This window comes from Monodelphis domestica, chromosome 6 (genome assembly GCF_027887165.1).
Source record: "Monodelphis domestica isolate mMonDom1 chromosome 6, mMonDom1.pri, whole genome shotgun sequence".
Taxonomy (NCBI): Eukaryota; Metazoa; Chordata; class Mammalia; order Didelphimorphia; family Didelphidae; genus Monodelphis; species Monodelphis domestica.
Window position 1 is genome coordinate 274,250,642 of NC_077232.1, and position 20,364 is coordinate 274,271,005.

Consider the following 20,364-nt stretch of genomic DNA (forward strand, 5'->3'; position numbering starts at 1 on the left):
AAGCCCTCAATCCAGAAGTGCTAATTCCTCCCTGAACACCCCACTTATCCCTACAGGGTATTAGTTAAAGACAGAATGAAGGCTTATGGGGCTTTCTATATTTCCTGCTGAAAAATTGGCCATTCAAACAAAATAATGCCCTGAAGGAAGTTTACTAGCTTCATGCTTACAGAGACAGTTGTTCTGCCTGTTTTAGGAGAGACATAGTATAGCAAATGTTTAAGCAACTGAAGGAAAGAGAGGGCTATGGTCACAAGTCATGGCAGCATTGGGCATAAGGAAGGAAAAGGAGAGAAGAAACCTTTAGGTCAGTACTTAGAATCCTTAGTCTTTCCCCTCTTACCTCTTTCCCTCCTTCCTCAACAATGAAGAAGGGGTTAGTCCCATCAGAAACAGTGAAGGTAAAACGGTCTTTGAGGGAGTTACTGCCATCATGGCTGTAGCTGATCTTGTTCTGGTAGATATCTTCCATGGTGAAGGTGGAGGTCTGGTGATAGTGTTGCCCATTGCTGGTGCGTTCAATAGTGCCATGTCGTGGCAGCTGAACTATAGTAAATGTCACAGATTCTGCCTGTGGAGGGACAGAAAGGGAGAGGGAAAGAAAGTTGGTAGCAGATCCTGGGCACATGGGTATATATTGTTTCTTTTCCCCCTACATTTTCCAGTAAGAATAAAAAGGTTTCCTTTCAGGTATAAAGAAGAAAAACAAGAAGAATTTGTACTATCTATCCTCCCTCTGCCCAGGAAATTCATTCTAGTCCCTTTAATCGTGAGTTTATAACCCTTTAATCTGCTTTTTCTACCCATTAGACAACCATGCTCTGGACACTTTGCAAAGATACTTTGAGAAGTAAAGGATATTCCATGCTCTCAAAGATCTCAGGATTTAACAACCCTTTAAATCTACACTCTTGCATTACAGATCCTACAAATAAACATTGCAGAAAATAAACTTTGCAGAAAATCACTTTGAAGCTCTCTATCATCTTGATTACCCTCTAATTTATCAATATCCTTCCTCAGATGTTTATTGAATGTATTTATTTTTCATGCTTTCTATGAGAAGAATGAATAGGAAACTATGAAGGAAATAGTTTTAGTCATATGTCCCCAACTTCTTGACTGAAAATTATAACTAGAAATTCCATGGTTTTTAACTTACAGTGTTTCTAACTTAAATACCAACAACTCTCCTCTGTTCCCCTATCCCTTCCCAAACACAGGCACACACAAACACAACACATACAGACCACTTCTCTGGGTGTCACTAGAAAATGTTAACAAAATAAAAAACTGGGCTTACCTCTGTGTCAGCATCAACAGCTTTAAGCTCAAACTCTGTGACTGTTTTCCTCACCCCTTCCTGTACTCGAATTCCTGTGTTTTGGACAATGGGTAATGAGTCATCCACAGGGTTGATGGTGATATGAAAGGTTTGACTCACCTAAAAAAAGGACAAAAGTATACGATTTTTTTTCCTTTTCTCAATATCCATCTCTCCCAAACCCAATACATGGATTCTAGAATGATCATTAGGACAAGGTATTTAGGAAGAAGGAACACAAGGGATCTTACAATGTATAAGCCCACAAAGAAATTTTAAAAGGAAGTCTTGGAGGTGACTCAGTCTGCCCATCCTTAGGGAGATATAGCTAATGGGTCCAAAGAGAGTAAAGAAAGTGGCCCCCTCTTATTATCATACCATCTTTCACTAAAACCTGACTTTGATTCTTATTGTATATACTCATAGTGGTATGAAGATGATTCTGGGTTCTTTTTTGAGGGGAGACTGAGTCTCCCTATTTTGTCCAGACTGGAAGTAAAGAGGCTATTCATAAGCCCTATTGATTAGCTACTGATTATTTTTTCCAACCTAGGCTGCTCTATCTTTTCTTAGACAACTTCTCAGGGGTCCACCATATTGATCCAGATTTATGACACATTCGATTGACTTTAGTTCACTTCAACTCAGAACTCTTAAACTCAAGCCAATTTCCACTTTCAGCCATCTGGCAGCAGGTACTACAGATTATACATTCATACCATTATACATTCATACCAACAATAACAGCTAACATTTGTTTAAAGCCTGCTATATGCCAGGCACTATGCTAAATGCTTTACCAATATTATCTCATTTGACCCTCACAATCCTGGGAGGTAGGTTCTATTATTATTCCCATTTTGCAGCTGATAAAACTGAGGCAGATAGAGGTTAAGTGATTTGACAAGGATCCCACAGGTAACAAATGTCTGAGGATGGATTTGAACTCAGATCTGCCAGGTTCCAGGTTCGGTCCTCTACCCAAATGTACCACCCAGCTGCCTGAAAGAATTTGCCACCATGCCTGACAATACTGGGTTCTTAAAGGCTATACTAATAGAGTACAAGTTCTGTTTTATTAATCTTGAAAATCAGCAATTTTAGTCCTTGAAATGGAACTTGAACCATGTCTGAATCTTTTGGCCTTAGTTCCTCATGAAATTGTCCTTGATAGGAATGCCCACCAGAATCCATTGAAATATTGAACAGAAAATGTTGCTAATCAGAAATCTCTTCTGCAAGGAGAGAAAGAACTACAGCACTTACTAGGTTGGTTCCATCAGAGATTGTAAAAGTAAAGGCATCACTGTGCTTTTCTACCTCACTTGTGTGAATGTATTGGACACTTCGAGCAATTAAGTCAGCTTGAGTGAAGGAGTTAATCTGGATGCCTAGAAAAAAGAGGAAAGAGAAACACTAAATGAGGAAGGGTGAAGCAAAAGCAGGAGAAAGAAAAAGAACTGATCAGAGAAATGGGGGCCCATTCCATCTCTGGAAATCAAGATAATAGAAAAGTGTCTTATTTATGTTTCATATCACGTGATGGCTTCCTATTTGGTCTATAGCCATATGGAGGAGGTGAGACAGAATCTCAGTTGGGAAAGGTATCAGAGTTCAAATCACATCTGAACAAGAAATAATAATAGTGGCATTTAGTTAGAACATTGTAAGGTTTACATTAAAATTCTTTCTACATGCTATCTCATTTGATTCTCCCAACCACTCTGTGTGAGTTAGGTATTATTATCATCATCCCCTTTTTTTCAGATGAGGAAACAAAGGTACAAAGAAATTAAGTGACTTGTATAGGGTCACAGTTAGTGTCTGAGGCAGAATTGGAACTCAAGTCTCCCAGACTTGAAGTTCCAGTATTCTATGTTCCCAAAAAGTGGTTGTACAACCTTTCCTTGAAAACCTCTAATAAGCCATTTCCTTTAGGAAAGCTCAAATTTCAAAAGAGTCTTTTCTTACATGAGGTTCACATCTGCTCCTCAGGTCTTTCTACCCATTGCTTCTAATTCTGTTCTAAATTGAAACCCATCTGATCTTTCTTTTAAGTGAGAGCCTTTCCAATACTTGAGCAGCCATCATACTCCCTTAGTACTCCTATAGTTTAAACACCCTCACTTCTTTTTGATTGTGCTCATATGAAGTGATCTCCTCTTTCTTGGCCTGGCTGCCATCCATTGGAATATGCCAGCTTGTCAGTGATTTCTCTCATATGTGACACAAAACTCAAGATGTGGTTTGACATGGGAAGATTACTGAGGGCCTATTATCTACTTCACATTCTCAATGTAACCCAAGCTTATATCAGCATTTCTCTTTTTGTTATGGTTGGTTGCTCTTGGGCTCCCAACAGAGGTAAGAGTTCACTCTGGGAATTCAGATGAATAGTTCCAGGTGTTATGTAAAGATGCATATTCAAAAGAGAAATGGGCATTGGGCTAATGACAGGCCATTAGACTGGCAACTAAGAGGCATCTACTACTTGGTCATATTTGACTCTGGATAAGTCACTTTTCATCTCTGGGCTTCAGAATTGTTTGTAAAATGAGGAACTTCTCCTAGATGATCATTAAGGTCTTTTCTAGCTGTAACATTTGAGGACTCCACAGTATTTGAAATCTCAATGCAGTTACCCTGATGTTATTACATCTTCTGAGAGACATATCACTTTGCCTTGCAGGGCTAGACAGAAATCTATAAGACAGACCACTTCGGTTCCAGCCTGTTAAGAGCTGATGCTGCAAACACAGAAAATATAAAATGCCTCATCAGAAAGCTAATGCTCCAGCAGAGTGAGGGGCTGCTCTATCTTTTTAAGAAATGGTAAATGACAAGAAGAGATGTGAATATATACCATGGAAGTTGGTAGGGTTTTTGTTTGTTTAAATGCTAAAAAGGAAGTGATGGGTTATTGTTTTATTGGTTTTTTTTTGAAATGCTAAAAAGCAGTGCTGCTGATGTCAGAATCAAATGATAAAGATTCCAATCAAAGGGCTTCCTTTTGCTTTCCATGTTAAGGGCTAAATTGTTTTTTTGTTTGTTTGTTTGTTTTATTTTTTTGTTGACGCCAACAAGAGCAAAAAATCCAATCCCAAGAAATGCTTCAGAAATACCAGAGTTAGGGACAGCTGGATAGCTCAGTGGATTGAGAGCCATACCTAGAGATGGGCGTTCCTAGGTTCAATCTTCTGCCTTAGAACAGAAGGTAAGGGTATAATAATAATAATAATAATAATAATAATAATAATAATAATAATAATAGAAATACCATAGCCCAAGTTTGGAAATGAATTTAATGGATTTAGGGGCCAACACCCACAGGCACAAACAGAAAATACATTTGTTCCATGAGGATTAAAAGAAGGCAATTTTGATTCAGTCTTGACTAACTCAGAAAAATGAGCATAAGATGAAAAAACTCACTGAAAATGAAAAGTGAAGGCAATTTCAAATGGTCTGCCTAATAATAGGGATCCTGCAATGTCATCATAACACATTTTATACCCTGTGCTTGTAATGGAATTCCTGATTCGGGGATTACTTTTAATCATGTAAATGTTATATACTAAGAAGCCACTTGAAAGTTCATTAACACTTTTTTGTTAAAAAGTGAAAGAGAAGCTGATTTTCTCAGTGCAGAGATGACTCCCACATCTGTATCTACAGTCCAGTTTCAGCCCCACATTACTGTATACTCAACATTTAAAACTGAATTAACATCTAATACACATGTCCCAAATACAAGTTATCTGTCCCCAGATCCAGACAGCTATTAAAAATTTCCCTTTCAAAAGAACCATAATCCTTCCAGTCTCCCAAGCCTGTGAGCTCAGCATTACCCTAGATTCTTCAGTCTCCCTTACCTCATCATCTCTAATCAATCACCAGACCTTATTCTACCTCCACAGTATCTTAGATCTGACCCTTCTCTCTACTTATAAGGAAACCATCCTAGTTCAGAGTTTCATCATTTCTTTCCTGAACTATTGCAGTAGCCTCACAATTCATCTCCCTCCCTATCTCCAATCTGACCTTCATAAAATTGCCAAGTGATGAGCATTAAATACCAGCCTGACTATGGCATTCCCTACTCAACAAACTCCAAGCACCCCCTGTTTCCTTGGGGACAAAATAGAAACTTCACTGTCTGATATTTGGAAACCCTCACAGTCCAGATCCAACCTGCCTTTCCAAATATATATTACTTCCTTTCCCATAGTCTCTGATTCAAACTGACCTTCTTTCTATTCCTCTCATATGACACTCTTAATCCTATCCTTTGAAGGAATTGAAAATGAGAAGACTTGGGGGAAGGGGCATTGAGAACTGTCAAAGTATATTTGTGGAGGAAGGACTAGATTTGGGTTAGAATGGGATAGCAGAGGAGGTAGCTAGGTGGCTTAGTGGATTAAGAGCTAGACTTAGAGATGAAAAGCTCTGGGTTCAAATCTGATCTTAGATACTTCCTAGCTGTGTGACCACTGGGCAAGTCACTGAACTCCTTTATGGCATTTCTGTACTGATTCTAAGGTTTAAAAAATAAATAAACAAAAGGAATGGGATGATAGAGAGGTCTGGGGCTCTCTCTTCCTCCTTGGAGGTCTTCTTCACACAGAAGCTAAACAATCCCTTGTTGCTTTTGGTGTAGTAGGGATTACTTGAACAGGGGATGGCATTGGAAGGCCCCACTGGTTCCTTCCAACTCTCAAATTCTACAAGTCTGTGATCTCCCATCTTTGTGCCTTTTCATTGTCTGTCTGTCATGCCTACAATCCATCTCCTTCTCATTTCCATCTCCTTGCATTCCTCATTTTAAAAAGTTCAATGTAAGTACTACTTTATCCTGAAACTTACTCTGATTCCCAAAGTCCCTCCTTCCCCAAATTAACTTGTGTATATTTATTTATAAATATTATTTCCTTCAACAGGATGAATGTAAGATCCTTAAGGACTTAAAACTTATTGTTTTTACTCTCTTGTCTCTAGCACTATTCATGGCACAGAAGAGGTGCTTAATAAATTTAATTAGCTAGAGGTTGGCTAAAATCTCACCTTCAAGAAATAGCTTTTTCTGTGAACCTTCCATTAGAGATGATCTTCCCCACCTCCATTAATTTTTTTTATATCTTTTTAACAAATTTGTTTGGATATAGTCTTCCCCCATTAGAATGTGAGCTACTTGAGGCAGGGTTTGCCTTTTGCCTTTTGTTATGCCTCTAAGCATTTACTTAGCACACTACCCAGCATATAGCAGATGTGGTAGCTGACACTTAAACAAATGCTTGTTGAATGAATGGTTCTAGATTATTTTAAATTCAGCCAGGATGATCTCACAAGGCACATAGTCATGAACTATATCATTCACAGGAGTGAATAACTATAAACAGTTATCACAGAACTTAAGAGTAAGAAAGGGACTTTGTTGTTTTTTTTAACATTGTTTTATTTGGTTATTTTCAAACAAATTCCTTGGAAACAAAGATCCTTTTCTTGTCCTCCGTCCCTCCCCCCCCCCCCCCTAGACAACACACGATTCCACTGGGTATCACATGTGTCCTTGCTTCAATCCCATTTCCATATTGTTGGTATTTGTATTAGGGTGTTCATTTAGAGTCTCTCCTCATTCCTGTCTCTTCCACTCCTGTAGTCAAGCAGTTGCTTCTCCTCGGTGTTTTTACTCCCACCGTTTGTCCTTTAATTGTTGATAGTGTTGTTGTTGTTGTTGTTTTTTTCTCCTGGATCCTTGCAGAATGTTCAGGGACACTGCATTGCCACTAATGGAGAAGTCCATTACATTCTCTTCTACCACAGTGTGTCAGTTTCTGTGTACAATGTTTTCCTGGTTCTACTCCTTTTGCTTTGCATCACTTCCTGGAGGTTCTTCCAGTCGCCATGGAATTTCTCCACTTTATTATTCCTTTTAGCACAATAGTATTTCATCACCAGCATATACCACAATTTGTTCAGCAAATCCCCAACTGAAAGGTATCCCCTCATTTTCCAATTTTTGGCCACCACAAAGAGCACAGCTATGAATATTCTTGTACAAGTCTTTTTCCTTATTATCTCTTTGGGGTACAAGCCCAGCAGTGCTATGGCTGGATCAAAGGGCAGACAGTCTTTTATCTCCCTTTGGGCATAGTTCCAAATTACCCTCCAGAATGGCTGGATCAATTCACAACTCCACCAGCAATGAATTAATGTCCCGACTTTGCCACATCCCCTCCAGCATTCATTACTTTCCTTTGCTGTCATGTTGCCCAATCTGCTAGGTGTGAGGTGATACCTCAGAGTTGTTTTGATTTGCATTTCTCTGATTATAAGAGATTTAAAGCACTTTTTAATGTGTTTATTAATAGCATTGATTTCTTTGGCTGAGAACTGCCTGTTCATGTCCCTTGCCCATTAATCAATTGGAGAATGGCTTGATTTTTTGTACAATTGATTTAGCTCTTTATAAATTTGAGTAATTAGACCTTTGTCAGAGTTTTTTGTTATAAAGATTTTTTTCCAATTTGTTGCTTCCCTTCTAATTTTGGTTGCATTGGTTTTGTTTGTACAAAAACTTTTTAATATGATGTAATCAAAATTGTTTATTTTACCTTTTGTGATTCTTTCTATGTCTTGCTTGGTTTTAAAGTCTTTCCCTTCCCACAGGTCTGACATGTATATTATTCTGTGATTACCTAATTTACTTAGAGTTTCCTTCTTTATGTTCAAGTCATTCACCCATTCTGAGTTTATCTTGGTGTATGGTGTGAGATGTTGATCCAAACTTAATCTCTCCCACACTGTCTTCCAGTTTTCCCAGCAGTTTTTGTCAAATAGTGGGTTTTTGTCCCAGAAGCTGGGGTCTTTGGGTTTGTCAGACTGTCTTGCTGAGGTCACTTACCCCAAGACTATTCCACTGATCCTCCTTTCTGTCTCTTAGCCAGTACCAAATTGTTTTGATGACCACTGCTTTGTAATATAGTTTGAGATCTGGGACTGCAAGACCACCTTCCTTGGTATTTTTTTTTTCATTATTTCCCTGGATATCCTTGACCCTTTGTTCTTCCAAATGAAGTTTGTTATGGTTTTTTTCTAAGTCAGTAAAAAAAAATTTTGGAAGTTCAATGGGTATAGCACTAAATAGGCAAATAAGCTTGGGTATAATGGTCATTTTTATTATATTGGCTCATCCTAACCATGAACAATTAATATTTTTCTAATTGCTCAAGTCTAGTTTTATTTGTGTGGAGAGTGTTTTGTAGTTGTGTTCATATAGTTCCTGTGTTTGTCTCGGGAGATAGATTCCTAAGTATTTAATTTTGTCTGAGGTGATTTTGAATGGGATTTCTCTTTCTAATTCTTGCTGCTGAGCTGTGTTGGAAATATATAGAAATGCTGATGACTTATGTGGGTTTATTTTGTAACCTGCAACTTTGCTAAAGTTGTTGATTATTTCAACTAGCTTTTTGGTTGATTCTCTAGGATTCCTTAAGTAGACCATCATATCATCCGCAAAGAGCGATAGCTTGTTCTCCTCCTTACCTATTTTGATACCTTCAATTTCTTTTTCTTCTCTAATTGCTACTGCTAGTGTTTCTAATACAATGTTAAATAATAGAGGTGATAATGGGCATCCTTGTTTCACTCCTGATCTTACTGGGAATGCATCTAGTTTATCCCCATTGCAGATGATGTAAGTTGATGGCTTTAGATAAATACTGTTTATTATTTTTAGGAATGGCCCCTCTATTCCTATGCTTTCTAGTGTTTTTAATAGGAATGGGTGTTGTATTTTATCAAAGGCTTTTTCTGCATCTATTGAGATGATTATGTGATTTTTGTCTGTTTGTTTGTTGATATGGTCAATTATGTGGATGGTTTTCCTAATACTGAACCAGCCCTGCATCCATGGCATAAATCCTACTTGATCATAGTAAATGATCCTCCTGATCACTTGTTGGAGTCTTTTTTGCTAGTATCCTATTTAAGATTTTTGCATCTATATTCATTAGGGAAATTGGTCTATAGTTTTCTTTCTCCATTTTTGACATGCCTGGCTTTGGAATCAGTACCATGTTTGTGTCATAAAAGCAATTTGGTAGAAATCCCTCTTTGCTTATTATGTCAAATAGTTTGTATAGTATTGGGATTAGCTGTTCTGTGAAAGTTTGATAGAATTCACTTGTGAATCCATCAGGCCCTGGGGATTTTTTCTTAGGGATTTCTTTGATGGCCTGTTGGATTTCTTTTTCTGATATGGGATTATTTAAGAATTCTATTTCTTCTTCTGTTAGTCTAGGCAATTTATATTTTTGTAAATATTCATCCATATCACCTAGGTTGGTATATTTATTGACATATAGTTGGGCAAAGTAGTTTTTAATGATTGCCTTAATTTCCTCTTCATTGGACGTGAGTTCCCCCTTTTCATCTTTCATGCTGTTAATTTGCCTTTCTTCGGTCCTTTTTAAAATGAGATTGACCAGTACTTTGTCTATTTTGTCTGTTTTTTCAAAGTACCAGCTTCTAGTCTTGTTTAATAGCTCAATAGTTCTATCACTTTTGATTTTATTAATTTCTTCCTTAATTTTTAAGATCTCTAGTTTGGTTTTCTTCTGGGGGTTTCTAATTTATTCGCTTTTGAGTTTTTTATTTGCATTTCCAATTGATTGATCTCTGCTCTCCCTAGTTTGTTGATATATGCACTCAGGGATATGAATTTACCTCTGATCACCTCTTTGGCTGCATCCCAAAAGGTTTGAAAGGATGTCTCTCCATTGTCATTTTCCTTGATGAAATTGTTAATTGTTTCTATGATTTCTTCTCTAACTAAATGATTTTGGAGTATCATATTGTTTAATTTCCAATTCGTTTTTGATTTGGTTTTCCATGTACCATTACTGCCTTGTGATCTGAAAAGGCTGCATTTATTATTTCTGCTTTTCTGCATTTGTGTGCCATATTTCTGTGACCTAATGTATGGTCAATCTTTGTGAATGTGCCATGTGGTGCTGAGAAGGTGTATTCCTTTTTGTCCCTATATATTTTTCTCCATATTTCTATTAACTCTGATTTTTCTAAGATTTTATTCATATCTTTCACCTCTTTCTTATTGATTTTTTGTTTTGATTTATCTAAATTTGATAGTGGTTGGTTCAAGTCTCCCACTAATATGGTTTTACTGTCTATTTCTTCCTTCAATTCTTCTAGTTTTTCCATTAGAAATTTGGGTGCTATACCATTTGTGATAATACCTCATTGCCTATTCTCCCTTTTAACAGAATATATTTACCTTCCCTATCCCTGTTGATCTGGTCTATTTTTGCTTTGCCTTTGTCAGATATCATGATCGCAACTCCTGCCTTTGTATCAGTTGAGGCCCAGAAGGTCTTACTCCATCCTTTAATTCTAACCTTGTGAGTATCAACCCACCTCATATGTGTTTCTTGAAGACAACATATTGGTAGGGTTTTGGATTCTAATCCATTCTGCTATTCGTCTGCGTTTTATGGGTGAGTTCATCCCATTCACGTTCAAAGTTATGATTGTCACTTGTGGATTCCCTGGCATTTTGATATCCTCCCCTAATTCTTACCTTTCTTCTTTAGCTATAACCTCTTAAGCCAGTGGTTTACTTTAGATCAGTCCCCCTAGTCCCCTCTCTTGATATACTTCCCTTTCTAGCCCCTCCTTTTTCTCCCTTCCCCTCCCCCCCTCCTTCCCTTCCTTTTTATACTCCCCCTCCCCTCCTTAATTTCCCCTTCTCTCTTTACCCTGTTGAATAAGATAAAGTTCAAGATCCCAATGGATCTAGATGTTCTAAGCTCTCAGAGTTGATTTCACTGAGAGTAAGGTTTAAGTAATACCAGTTAACACATTCTTCCTCTCCTCCCTATAGGAAATTCCTTCCCCTTACCTTCCCATGTGTATCTTTGTGTGAGAAAGATTATTCTATTTATTTTTTTTCGATTTCTTGAAGTATATTTAGTACCATCAACGATTCACCCCATCCCCTTTTTCTTTCTTTCACCCCCCTTTTCTCCATATTGTCTTAATGTTCCAATCTTTCCCTATGCGTGATTCTTCTAACTACTCTAATGATGCATACATTTTTGAGAGTTACACATTACATTTTCCCCACATAATAATATAAATAATTTGATATAAATGTTGTCCTTATAGAAGAGATTTTGAATAAAAGAAAAAGATAACATTTTTCTCCTTTTCTCTTTCCTTCATATTTACCTTTTCAAGTTTTCCTTGTTTTTTGTGTTTGGATGTCGAACTTTCCACAGGGCTCTGATCTTTTCTTTACAAAGACTTGGAAATCTTCTATTTTGTTGAATGCCCATACTTTCCCCTGGAAGTATATAGTCAGTTTTGATGGATAGCTGATTCTTGGTTGAAGACCCAGCTCTCTTGCTTTTCTGAAAATCAAGGTCATTCAGAGTGGAAATTGCAAGGTCTTGTGTGACCCTGATTGGCATTCCTTTATATATAAATTGTCTTTTTCTGGCTTCTTGTAAGATTTTTTCTTTTGCTTGAAAGCTTTGTAATTTGGCAATTACATCTGGGAGTTGTCTTTTGGGGATTTAGTGTAGAGGGTGTTCTGTTAACTCTTTCAATGCCTGTATTTCCCCCTTGTTCTAGAATCTGTGGGTAGTTTTCTTTGATGATATCTTGTATTATGATGTCGAGGTTACTATTTATTTCTGGCTTTTCTGGTAGGCCAATGATTCTCAGATTGTCTCTCCTTCCCCTTTTTCCAGGCCTATCACCTTGTCAGTGAGATATTTTATGTTCTCTTCTAATTTCTTGGTCTTTTGGCTTTGCTTTATTAATTCTTGCTCTTTTGCAAGATCATTGTCTTCCAGTTGCCTGATTCTGACCTTTAAAGCCTGATTTTCCTTTTCAGTTTGTTCTCTCCTGCTATTTGAGGCCTCAAGCTATTTCTGTAGTTGTGTTATTTTGTGCTTGTGATTGTTGAGTTCTTTTTGCATTAATTCCCATTTTTCCTGCCAGAAGACTTCCATCTTTTTGATAACGTCCAATTTAAATTCTTCAAGAGCTTGTGGGCAATCTCCACTTTGGAAGGTTTTGGAGCATTTGTTTGCGCTTCCTCTTCTGCTATTTCCTCTGTTTTTTCATGTTTTCTCTCCATAAAATGTATCCAAACTCACCCCCTTCTTTCTTTTCTTGGTGTTGGGGTGTTGGGGTTCTTTGGTACAGTTTGCCATCTCTGTGTTTTGTTTGTTTGTTTTGTCCTTCCTCCCCTTTCCAGTCAGAAATCTGAATGAGTAGTACTTGCCCTCAGTATAAGGGTCTAATGAACAAGGCTTTAGTCTCAGGCTAATTCTAGGTTCTCTGCAGCTGTGCTGTCTTCCTGGGGAGGCCCAGGGACTGCCCTCCCCTGACTGCTGGTGTTTTGGGAGTTAGTTCTCTCAGGTGAAAGTCTTTGGTGGTCTTAGCTAACTCCTAAGACCTGTAGGTGCCCCTTGCTCACGTCAGGGGATCCCTTCGTGCACTCAGTGATTACAGCGCGCTAGTTCTGGGAGCCTGCAATCTGTGCTCCCCTAGCCTGCCTGCCAGGGTTTCAGGTGTTAGTACTCTCTGGAGGAGGACCTTATTTTATTCAGGTCCCCAGCCCTGGGGCTGCCAATTGTTGAGTCCTGGGGTGTTCCTCCCTCACTTGTTGATTCTGGCTGGTGCTGACTTTAGCTCTGGCTCTGGCTGTTTGATGGGGGAGGGGCGGGTGGGTCAGCTTTTCATTCCCTTATATTGTGGAGATGCCGAAATCCCACCTACCTTCAGATCTTTGCTTTGTCGTGGGGTCCCTCTGATCTTATGAGAATGGTTGTTTTTTATTTTGGGAGGGTCTTTTGTGTCTGTGTCGATCGGTCTGAGGAGAGGGAGTGAGCCACGTCTACTCTGCAGCCATGCTTACCCCAAGAAAGGGACTTTGAAGGCCTCATATTCATAGACATTAATTGAGAAACAGATGAAGAGACCAATGGATGAGCTTGGGAATAAAAGGTGGTGGTAGTTCCTACCTCAAATACTTTGTCAGACCCTCATATGGGGCTGGACCTTGTGTCTTGTCTCTATCTCTCTACTTTGTATTTTGGGTGAAATTTCTGAAATTTTTTTTTTTCATTTCTGATTTAATGCCAGTTCTAAAACATTTGGTGGGAAAGTCAAGCACATGGGCCTTTGGCTCTTGGAGTCAACAATTCCCCCAAGATGATATATTGTCTTCTTAACCAAAAAGGGACCAAGTTGGCATGTGAGTGGAGAAACATTTGAAATAGGTATGCAGTTGAAGTGAAACAATAATGTGGTTCTATTTAAGGCCATAAATTCTGTGGCTCTCCTTGGGATACTGTTGGATTCTGGGGGTACAGCCAATAGAATGGGAGATGATCTAGGCCAAACTGCTTATTGTACAGATGCAGACCTGACCAAGGCCATTCAACAGCATTAATGACAGGGTTTTCCCTTCTATGCTACCTCTAAGAGTAAAGCTCTTCAGGCACAACTATTCCTGCTCTCTCTGGGCCTTTCTCTGAGACCCGAGGAATAAACAAGTAAACAAAACAAAAAGATCACATTACAATTCCACAACAATTCAGAAAAAAAATGACCCAATACAATTCTATTAATCCCTCCCTGTTCTTCTTTGTGATGTAAAAACTAAAGGTATCAATAAAAAATATCTGTGTAGTAAACATATGAAATATATAAAAGTATAATTAACTATAAAATTATATAATTATAATATATAAATATATAACAAAGATAATATAAAGATAGAATTAAATCTATAAATCTAACATATAAGATATCTGAATAAATAAAATATAAACATTATATAACATATTTTATAAAATACAAATAAAATATAAATTTTATGTTAAAATGTATTATATTTACTTAAAAGTATTCATGTATTTCATTTTTCCAATTAGATGTAATAGTGATTTTTATTTCTTTTGAGTTCCAAGTTCTCTTCCTTCCCTTCTTCTCTCCCCCCTCCCTGAGAAAGCAAGCAAAAAAAATGTATTTTAAAAACAGAACCTGGTGATGCTGCATGTTCCAAATATCCTAGCTGGGGCTGCTTCGTGATCCTGTAGGTTAAGTCTCCAGGCTCACTGTCCTGGTCAGTGGCTGACAGCTGCAGAGTCGTGATTTTCTTCACTGAGTTTTCATCCACGATCAGTCCTTTGTTAACTATGATGGTGGGAGGGAATCTGTCTTCTGAAAAAATCAGGAACAAAGTGACCAGAATCAAAAAGCCATTTTGAACTTTTCTCAATTTTTGGTCCATGACATATCAAATACTTATGCCAGAGTGATTATTATATGTATTTTGTTAGCCAGGGATGCAACACTCTAAATGATAGGGCTTTCTTGAGAATTTTTTTTTTATCTTGGTTGGTGATTTCTGTGGAGAGGAAATTCCCTTTAGTAAAGGAGATTGGCAACTCCTCTAAAATTTATATTCTCAGAAGGAGATTAAATGATTTGCCCAAGGTGACATGGGAAGAATACGCCAGGTCTTCTTTCTATCCAAGATGCCCATTATCTTTCATGTTAACAGTTTAAATTTTACAAAATGTTTTAATCTTAGTTCTGGAAGGCAGACAACTAGGGCAGCTAGGTAGTTCAGAGAATTGAGCCCTAGATCTGCAGTCAGGAAGACCTGAGTTTCAATCTAGCCTCAGATACTTCAGTAGCTGTGTGACTTTTGTCTGCCTGATTTTCTTCATCTGTAAAATGGGGTTAATAAAAGACTCTCTGGCTCTCTGTGAGAATAAACGTCAAATAACACTTGAAGAAGTGTTTTTCAAACCTTAAAACTTTAGATAGATGCTATCATTAAGATAGGTAGTGTGACTATTTGGTCCCCATTTTACAAAAGGAACAGATTTTGCTAGGGTTACAGAACTAGCTATGGTTCTGACCAGTAAGACATGACAATCTTACTCCTTTTTTTGAGGTAGTATGAGGGGAGATTAGGTCTTCCTGTCATATATCTAGGCTTTAAGTGTAGTGCCCACTCACAAGCCTGTACTCACTATTGAAAGGCATGGGAGCTTGTCCCTCCTTGGGCAGTCTTCCACTCCTGGGGCTCACCCACTGCTACTGAACTTAGTGTGAACGCTGATCAACTTCAGTGCGACTAGCTCAGAATTCTCCAGCCCAAGTGCCCCACCAGTTTCCACCTCTCCAGAACACCCCAGAGACTACAAACAGGCCCCACCAAGCCTAGATACAAGCAAATCTACTGAAGATCAGGGATGTGATTCCCTCAGATGAAGAAAAATGATTCTGGCCTCAGAGTGTACATTTCCCATCATAAACTGAGGGCTGTCAAAAGCCCCCAGTTAGTAAAACCTAGGCAGTTTCATTAAATGATCTGCCTTTCAGAAGCCCAATCCTTTCTTCCTACCTAGGACATTGATGGAGAATGACTGGTCAGTCAGTTTGTTGCCTTCAGCATCAACCACATCAAATTTAAAAGTAAAACTGCCACCAGATTCTCCCTTCTCATGTCTGTATTCTACCCATCCTGCAAAGAAAAGGAAAAATGTCAGGAGAGTGAACATTTGCTGGTAGCCTTTCCCTAATTTACAAAATATGTAATTTATAATTCCCTAATTTAAAAAAATCTGATGGGAATAATAGTTTCGAATTTTAACAAGGATTTTCAACTGAGTGTGCCTCATTTCTGAGATGAAAAGCTTTTGAAGGAGAGGAATCAAATTCTCAATTCCTAAAATACCTTGATTCTTTTCTTTTCTTTCCCAATCAAATTAGAAGAAAGAGGCTTGTAGTCCCCAGAATTCAAAGATCTTGAAACTAACCTATAGAATTATTTCCCCCAAAAGGATATGGGCTCATTGAGGGCAAGAACTGATTTATTTTTTCTGTATAGACCTAGTACCTAGCACAGTGCCTGGAACTTAACAATTATGGACTGAATCACTGATATGCTTGGCTTTTCAGCTCCAACTAATAAATTACTGAGTCATCTGCAAATAGCACCTATTTTCAAAATTCAAAGTGGCTCTTCCCCTTCCCCTTGTCCTGCCATGACCAGTGTTCCTGGTCATAGCTATACTAAACTCCAGAGGAAAAAAAATTGCTTTCAGGAGTCAATGTGCTCAGAATTCCTTTGCTACTGCTACCAGAAGACATAGATTCCCATGTATGGAGAACAGATGGGATGAGCTAATTTAGGAGAAGTAGGTAATGAGAAGTCAGAAGAGAGAATCAGAATTTATTAGACTAATTTCACCTCTAACCTGCTTTTCTATTGCTTTGAAAATGTGTCAACTACTCTAGGTCCTCTAGCTTAACTGATTGTTACTGAGAAAAAATTAATAAAGAATTATTAGAACTGCAATTAGAACTTGTCTGCTTACCTGCTAAATACATTTGCTTTTTTTAACTAGTTAGGTCTTCTTTTGATAATAATAACTCAAAAAAAAAAAAAACTAAAACCAACCTACCTTCTGTCGTAGTATCAAATCTAAGATAGAAGGGTGCAAGGGTTAGGCAAGCAGGGTTAAGTGACTTGCCCAGAGTCACACAGCAGAAACTCCTTCTAACTCCAGACCTGGCTCACTATTCACTGTACTTACAACCTAGCTGGCTCTAAAACAAATCTGAAAAACCAAACCAAACCTTGCAGCCTTTTTTGGGGGGAGGGGGGTGGCTCTGTCCCTTAGAACACTTTAATCCTCTATGGTCAAATTTCTATCAAAATGTGAACATCTTCAAACAAGCATCCTAAGGTTTGTCTCTTTTCCACCTTTCTGACTCACAGCTAAGTCTGATCCAGTTTTACCTATATGGATGAAGCCCTTCTTGTGTGCAGAGCCCTGGTGCAGAGTCCCATCTCACTGAGAATACTCCCAGAAGAGAGATCCTGCCCCACCTCCCTGGGATGCCATCACTACTAAACTGAGGTAGCCATCAACCAAAGCCTTGCTGCTCAAACTCTATGTTTTCCCCTCAACTCAAGTTAAAAAAAAAATCTGGAAGGCACTGCTCAGTAACAGGGTAGCATTTAACATTTACACTTTCACATTGCATCAGCATTTCCTAACAGAAGGATGAACCAGGTAATTTCCCCTAGGCAGAGCTGATTTATGTCCTTCCATTTTGCTTAGTTCGTTAACTCGTGCTCTTTGGGGAGCAGGAAAGATATAAATTGCCCACCTAAGGAAGACATCATTTTCACCTTAATCTATCCCCACATCCCACTTACCTCGGTATGTGTGTCTCTCTGTCTCTTTGTGACTGTGTGTCTCTGTTTCTCTGCCTCTCCACCTCTGTCTGTCTCTCCCTCACACACACAAAATCACACTTTTTAACCTTATTTCCCTCTATGATAAACCAGAATTCTATCAGAAATGTTGCAAAGCATCAGTAAATTTGAGGCAGAAAGAAGTCAATTTAAAAAAAAAGATAGAGAGCCAGGCTGGAGACAGGAGGTCCTGGGTTCAAATTTGGCCTCAGACACATCCTAGCTATGTGATCCTGGACAAGTCCAGCCCTTACCACTCTTCTGCCTTGAAACCAATATATGTATTGATTTAAAAAAATGTTTAGAATATTTTTCCATGGTTACAAGATTCATGATTTTTCCCACTTCCTGAGCTGACAAGCAATTTTACTGGATTATACATGTATCATTGTTCAAAACTTATTTCCATATTATTCATATTTGGAATAGAGTGATCTTTTAATGCCAAAATCCCAACCATTTCCCTTTTGAACCAAGTAATGAATCATGTTTTTCTTCTGCATTTCTACTCCCACAGTTCTTTCTCTGGATGTGGACTTGGTATTGATTCTAAGATAGAAGAAAAAAGTTTTTTTTTAAAAAAAAGGAAAAGCAAACAAGATTAAGATGTAATTTTCCACTTAAACAAGATTTCCCTTTAACAAAAAAAAAAGAAATGAAGATATACCCTAGGTCAGAAACAAAACAGAATTGGTGACATCATGGAAGTACTGCTCATCACCACTATTTAAGTTGTATTCACAGGTTCATGTAATTGTGAGTGAACTACAAGGGAAATTAACATTCCTCAGAAAGTGGGTTCTGTGGGGTGGGAGTAGGGGATTGAGCTGAGTTGGCTCACCTTGGCTGATGTCATCTTGAGTGAAACTCTTGACTGGTCCCTTAATAGAGATTTGCTCCAGATTGTCATTCCTTGCCAGCTGTAAGCGCCCCATGCTGGGATCTTTCTTCATGACATACATAACCTTCAGGTCATCCAAATTGGTGCCTGTCACTTTTAAGTGCTGGTCTGTGATCCGAGCTACAGAACCTGGAGAAGATGGAAATGTCTAAGATGCTTTCAATCATTTAGGTTTAGAGTTCACAAATGATTTAGTCAATTTTTCTTATTTTTTAATGAGGAAACTGAGTAGCCAAGGTCACAGTACTAACTAGTGACATACTGAAGACAAGAAAGAATCCAAGGGTCTTGGTCACTAGGCCAGTCACCTACACATAGTCTACCTTTCTAAACTAGTGGTTCACCATTTCAGTTACTTATACAATTAATTTGGGGTACCAGGGAAGACTTTAGTACTTACAGCTCATCAAACTATATGTGCCAAGGAAGGTCACTGTTGATCACGAGTGCCCAAGGACTAAATTTTAATTTCTCTAGGACTAAACAGGTCAATACCTTCCTAATTGCTAATTATCCCCATAGGATATATTTCTTGCTCTGATAATAATAAAAATGTAGATGATAATAATACCAGATGACATTTACATGGTGCCATCAGTCTCACAAGTGGAGGCCATGATGTGGGAATAAAAATTAATATCCCCATTTTACAGTTGAGGAAGCTGGGGCTCAGAGGGGTTGACTTACTCAGAGAATAGAGTTTCATGAACAGAATTCTTTCAAATCCCGGAATTCACAAATTTTAAACACATTGTCTTATATATCCACAGGTCACTAGTATCTACCCGACCGACTACTCACACCCAAATGAGGCAGAAATAAGGAATGAAGGTCACCACTACTATAATTCTTCCTTGAAGCTGTTTGGCCCTCCTTCCCCTCAATACCTGCTGATAGCTGCAGGCCTCGGTTCACAGCTAGTTGGGGAGGCTCACTCTTGGGGAGCTCTATGGACAGCTCCACCCTCCCTGTCTCAGTATAGAGACCATCTGTGAGGGAAAAACGGAACTCATCTACAGTCACACCAGGACCACCAAGGGTGTATACAATCAAGCCATCTAAGATATCCTGGTAAGTGAAGGAGGAGCCCTGGGACAAGATCCGGCCATTCTGCAGCGGCTCGGAAGAAAGCTGTCTTCTATGGAGATAACCTGAGGAAGAAAAAAAAAATTAAGGCAGCCATAGGAAGCAGGGGGCAACTACATTTTGCAATGGATGGAGCACTGGGCTTGGAGTCAGGAAGACTCATCTTCATGAGTTCAAATCCAGCCTCAGACACTAGCTGTATCACTTAACCCCAATTACCTAGCCCTTACTGCTCTTCTTCCTGTGACTCAATACTTGGTATTGACTCTAAGTCAGAAGGTAACATGTTTTTTTTTTTAAAGGATAGTTTTATTATAAGGATATGGGATTTTTGTTGTTCTCACTAGCATATATTTTAATAACAATTTATTAAATTAAGCTGTAAGTAAAGTTAATTTGGCAGTGTAAGAACAAACATCAAATGATAGCAACAATACTGGTTTTATCTTTAAGATCAAAAGCTTTCTATTTTTCTTATCATTATCCCACTTTCTGAGATCAAGAAATGAATCATTATTTCTCAAGCATCCACAAAGGGGCTAGGTACCATACTAGACTCTGAGGGTTCAAAGTCCCAAATGAGATAATCACAGCCTCAAGGAGCTTATATTCTTAGAGCAGATGGAGAGAAGGCAACATGTCCACGGATAAGAAAATCCAAACATACAGGATGTCCCAAGAGTCTCAGGGCAGCTTGAAGTGCTGAAATTCTTGGGATATTCTGTATATTCAAAAGATACA

At 38.4% G+C, this 20,364-nt stretch overlaps 1 protein-coding gene across 4 annotated transcripts in view; it reads right to left on the bottom strand.

Moving 5' to 3' along the window:
• The window catches only part of FRAS1 (Fraser extracellular matrix complex subunit 1), a 637,413-nt gene that overhangs the window by 111,581 nt on the left and 505,468 nt on the right, over positions 1-20,364 (bottom strand). For all 4 annotated transcript variants that reach the window (XM_056803248.1, XM_016423079.2, XM_007495970.3 and 1 more), the window contains 7 exons: positions 19,425-19,688; positions 18,478-18,666; positions 15,774-15,893; positions 14,399-14,578; positions 2,591-2,715; positions 1,304-1,444; positions 344-571 (listed from right to left, as the gene is read on the bottom strand). In XM_056803248.1, the coding sequence (XP_056659226.1) occupies positions 344-571; positions 1,304-1,444; positions 2,591-2,715; positions 14,399-14,578; positions 15,774-15,893; positions 18,478-18,666; positions 19,425-19,688 (1,247 nt within the window). The remainder of the gene's footprint in view (positions 1-343; positions 572-1,303; positions 1,445-2,590; positions 2,716-14,398; positions 14,579-15,773; positions 15,894-18,477; positions 18,667-19,424; positions 19,689-20,364) is intronic.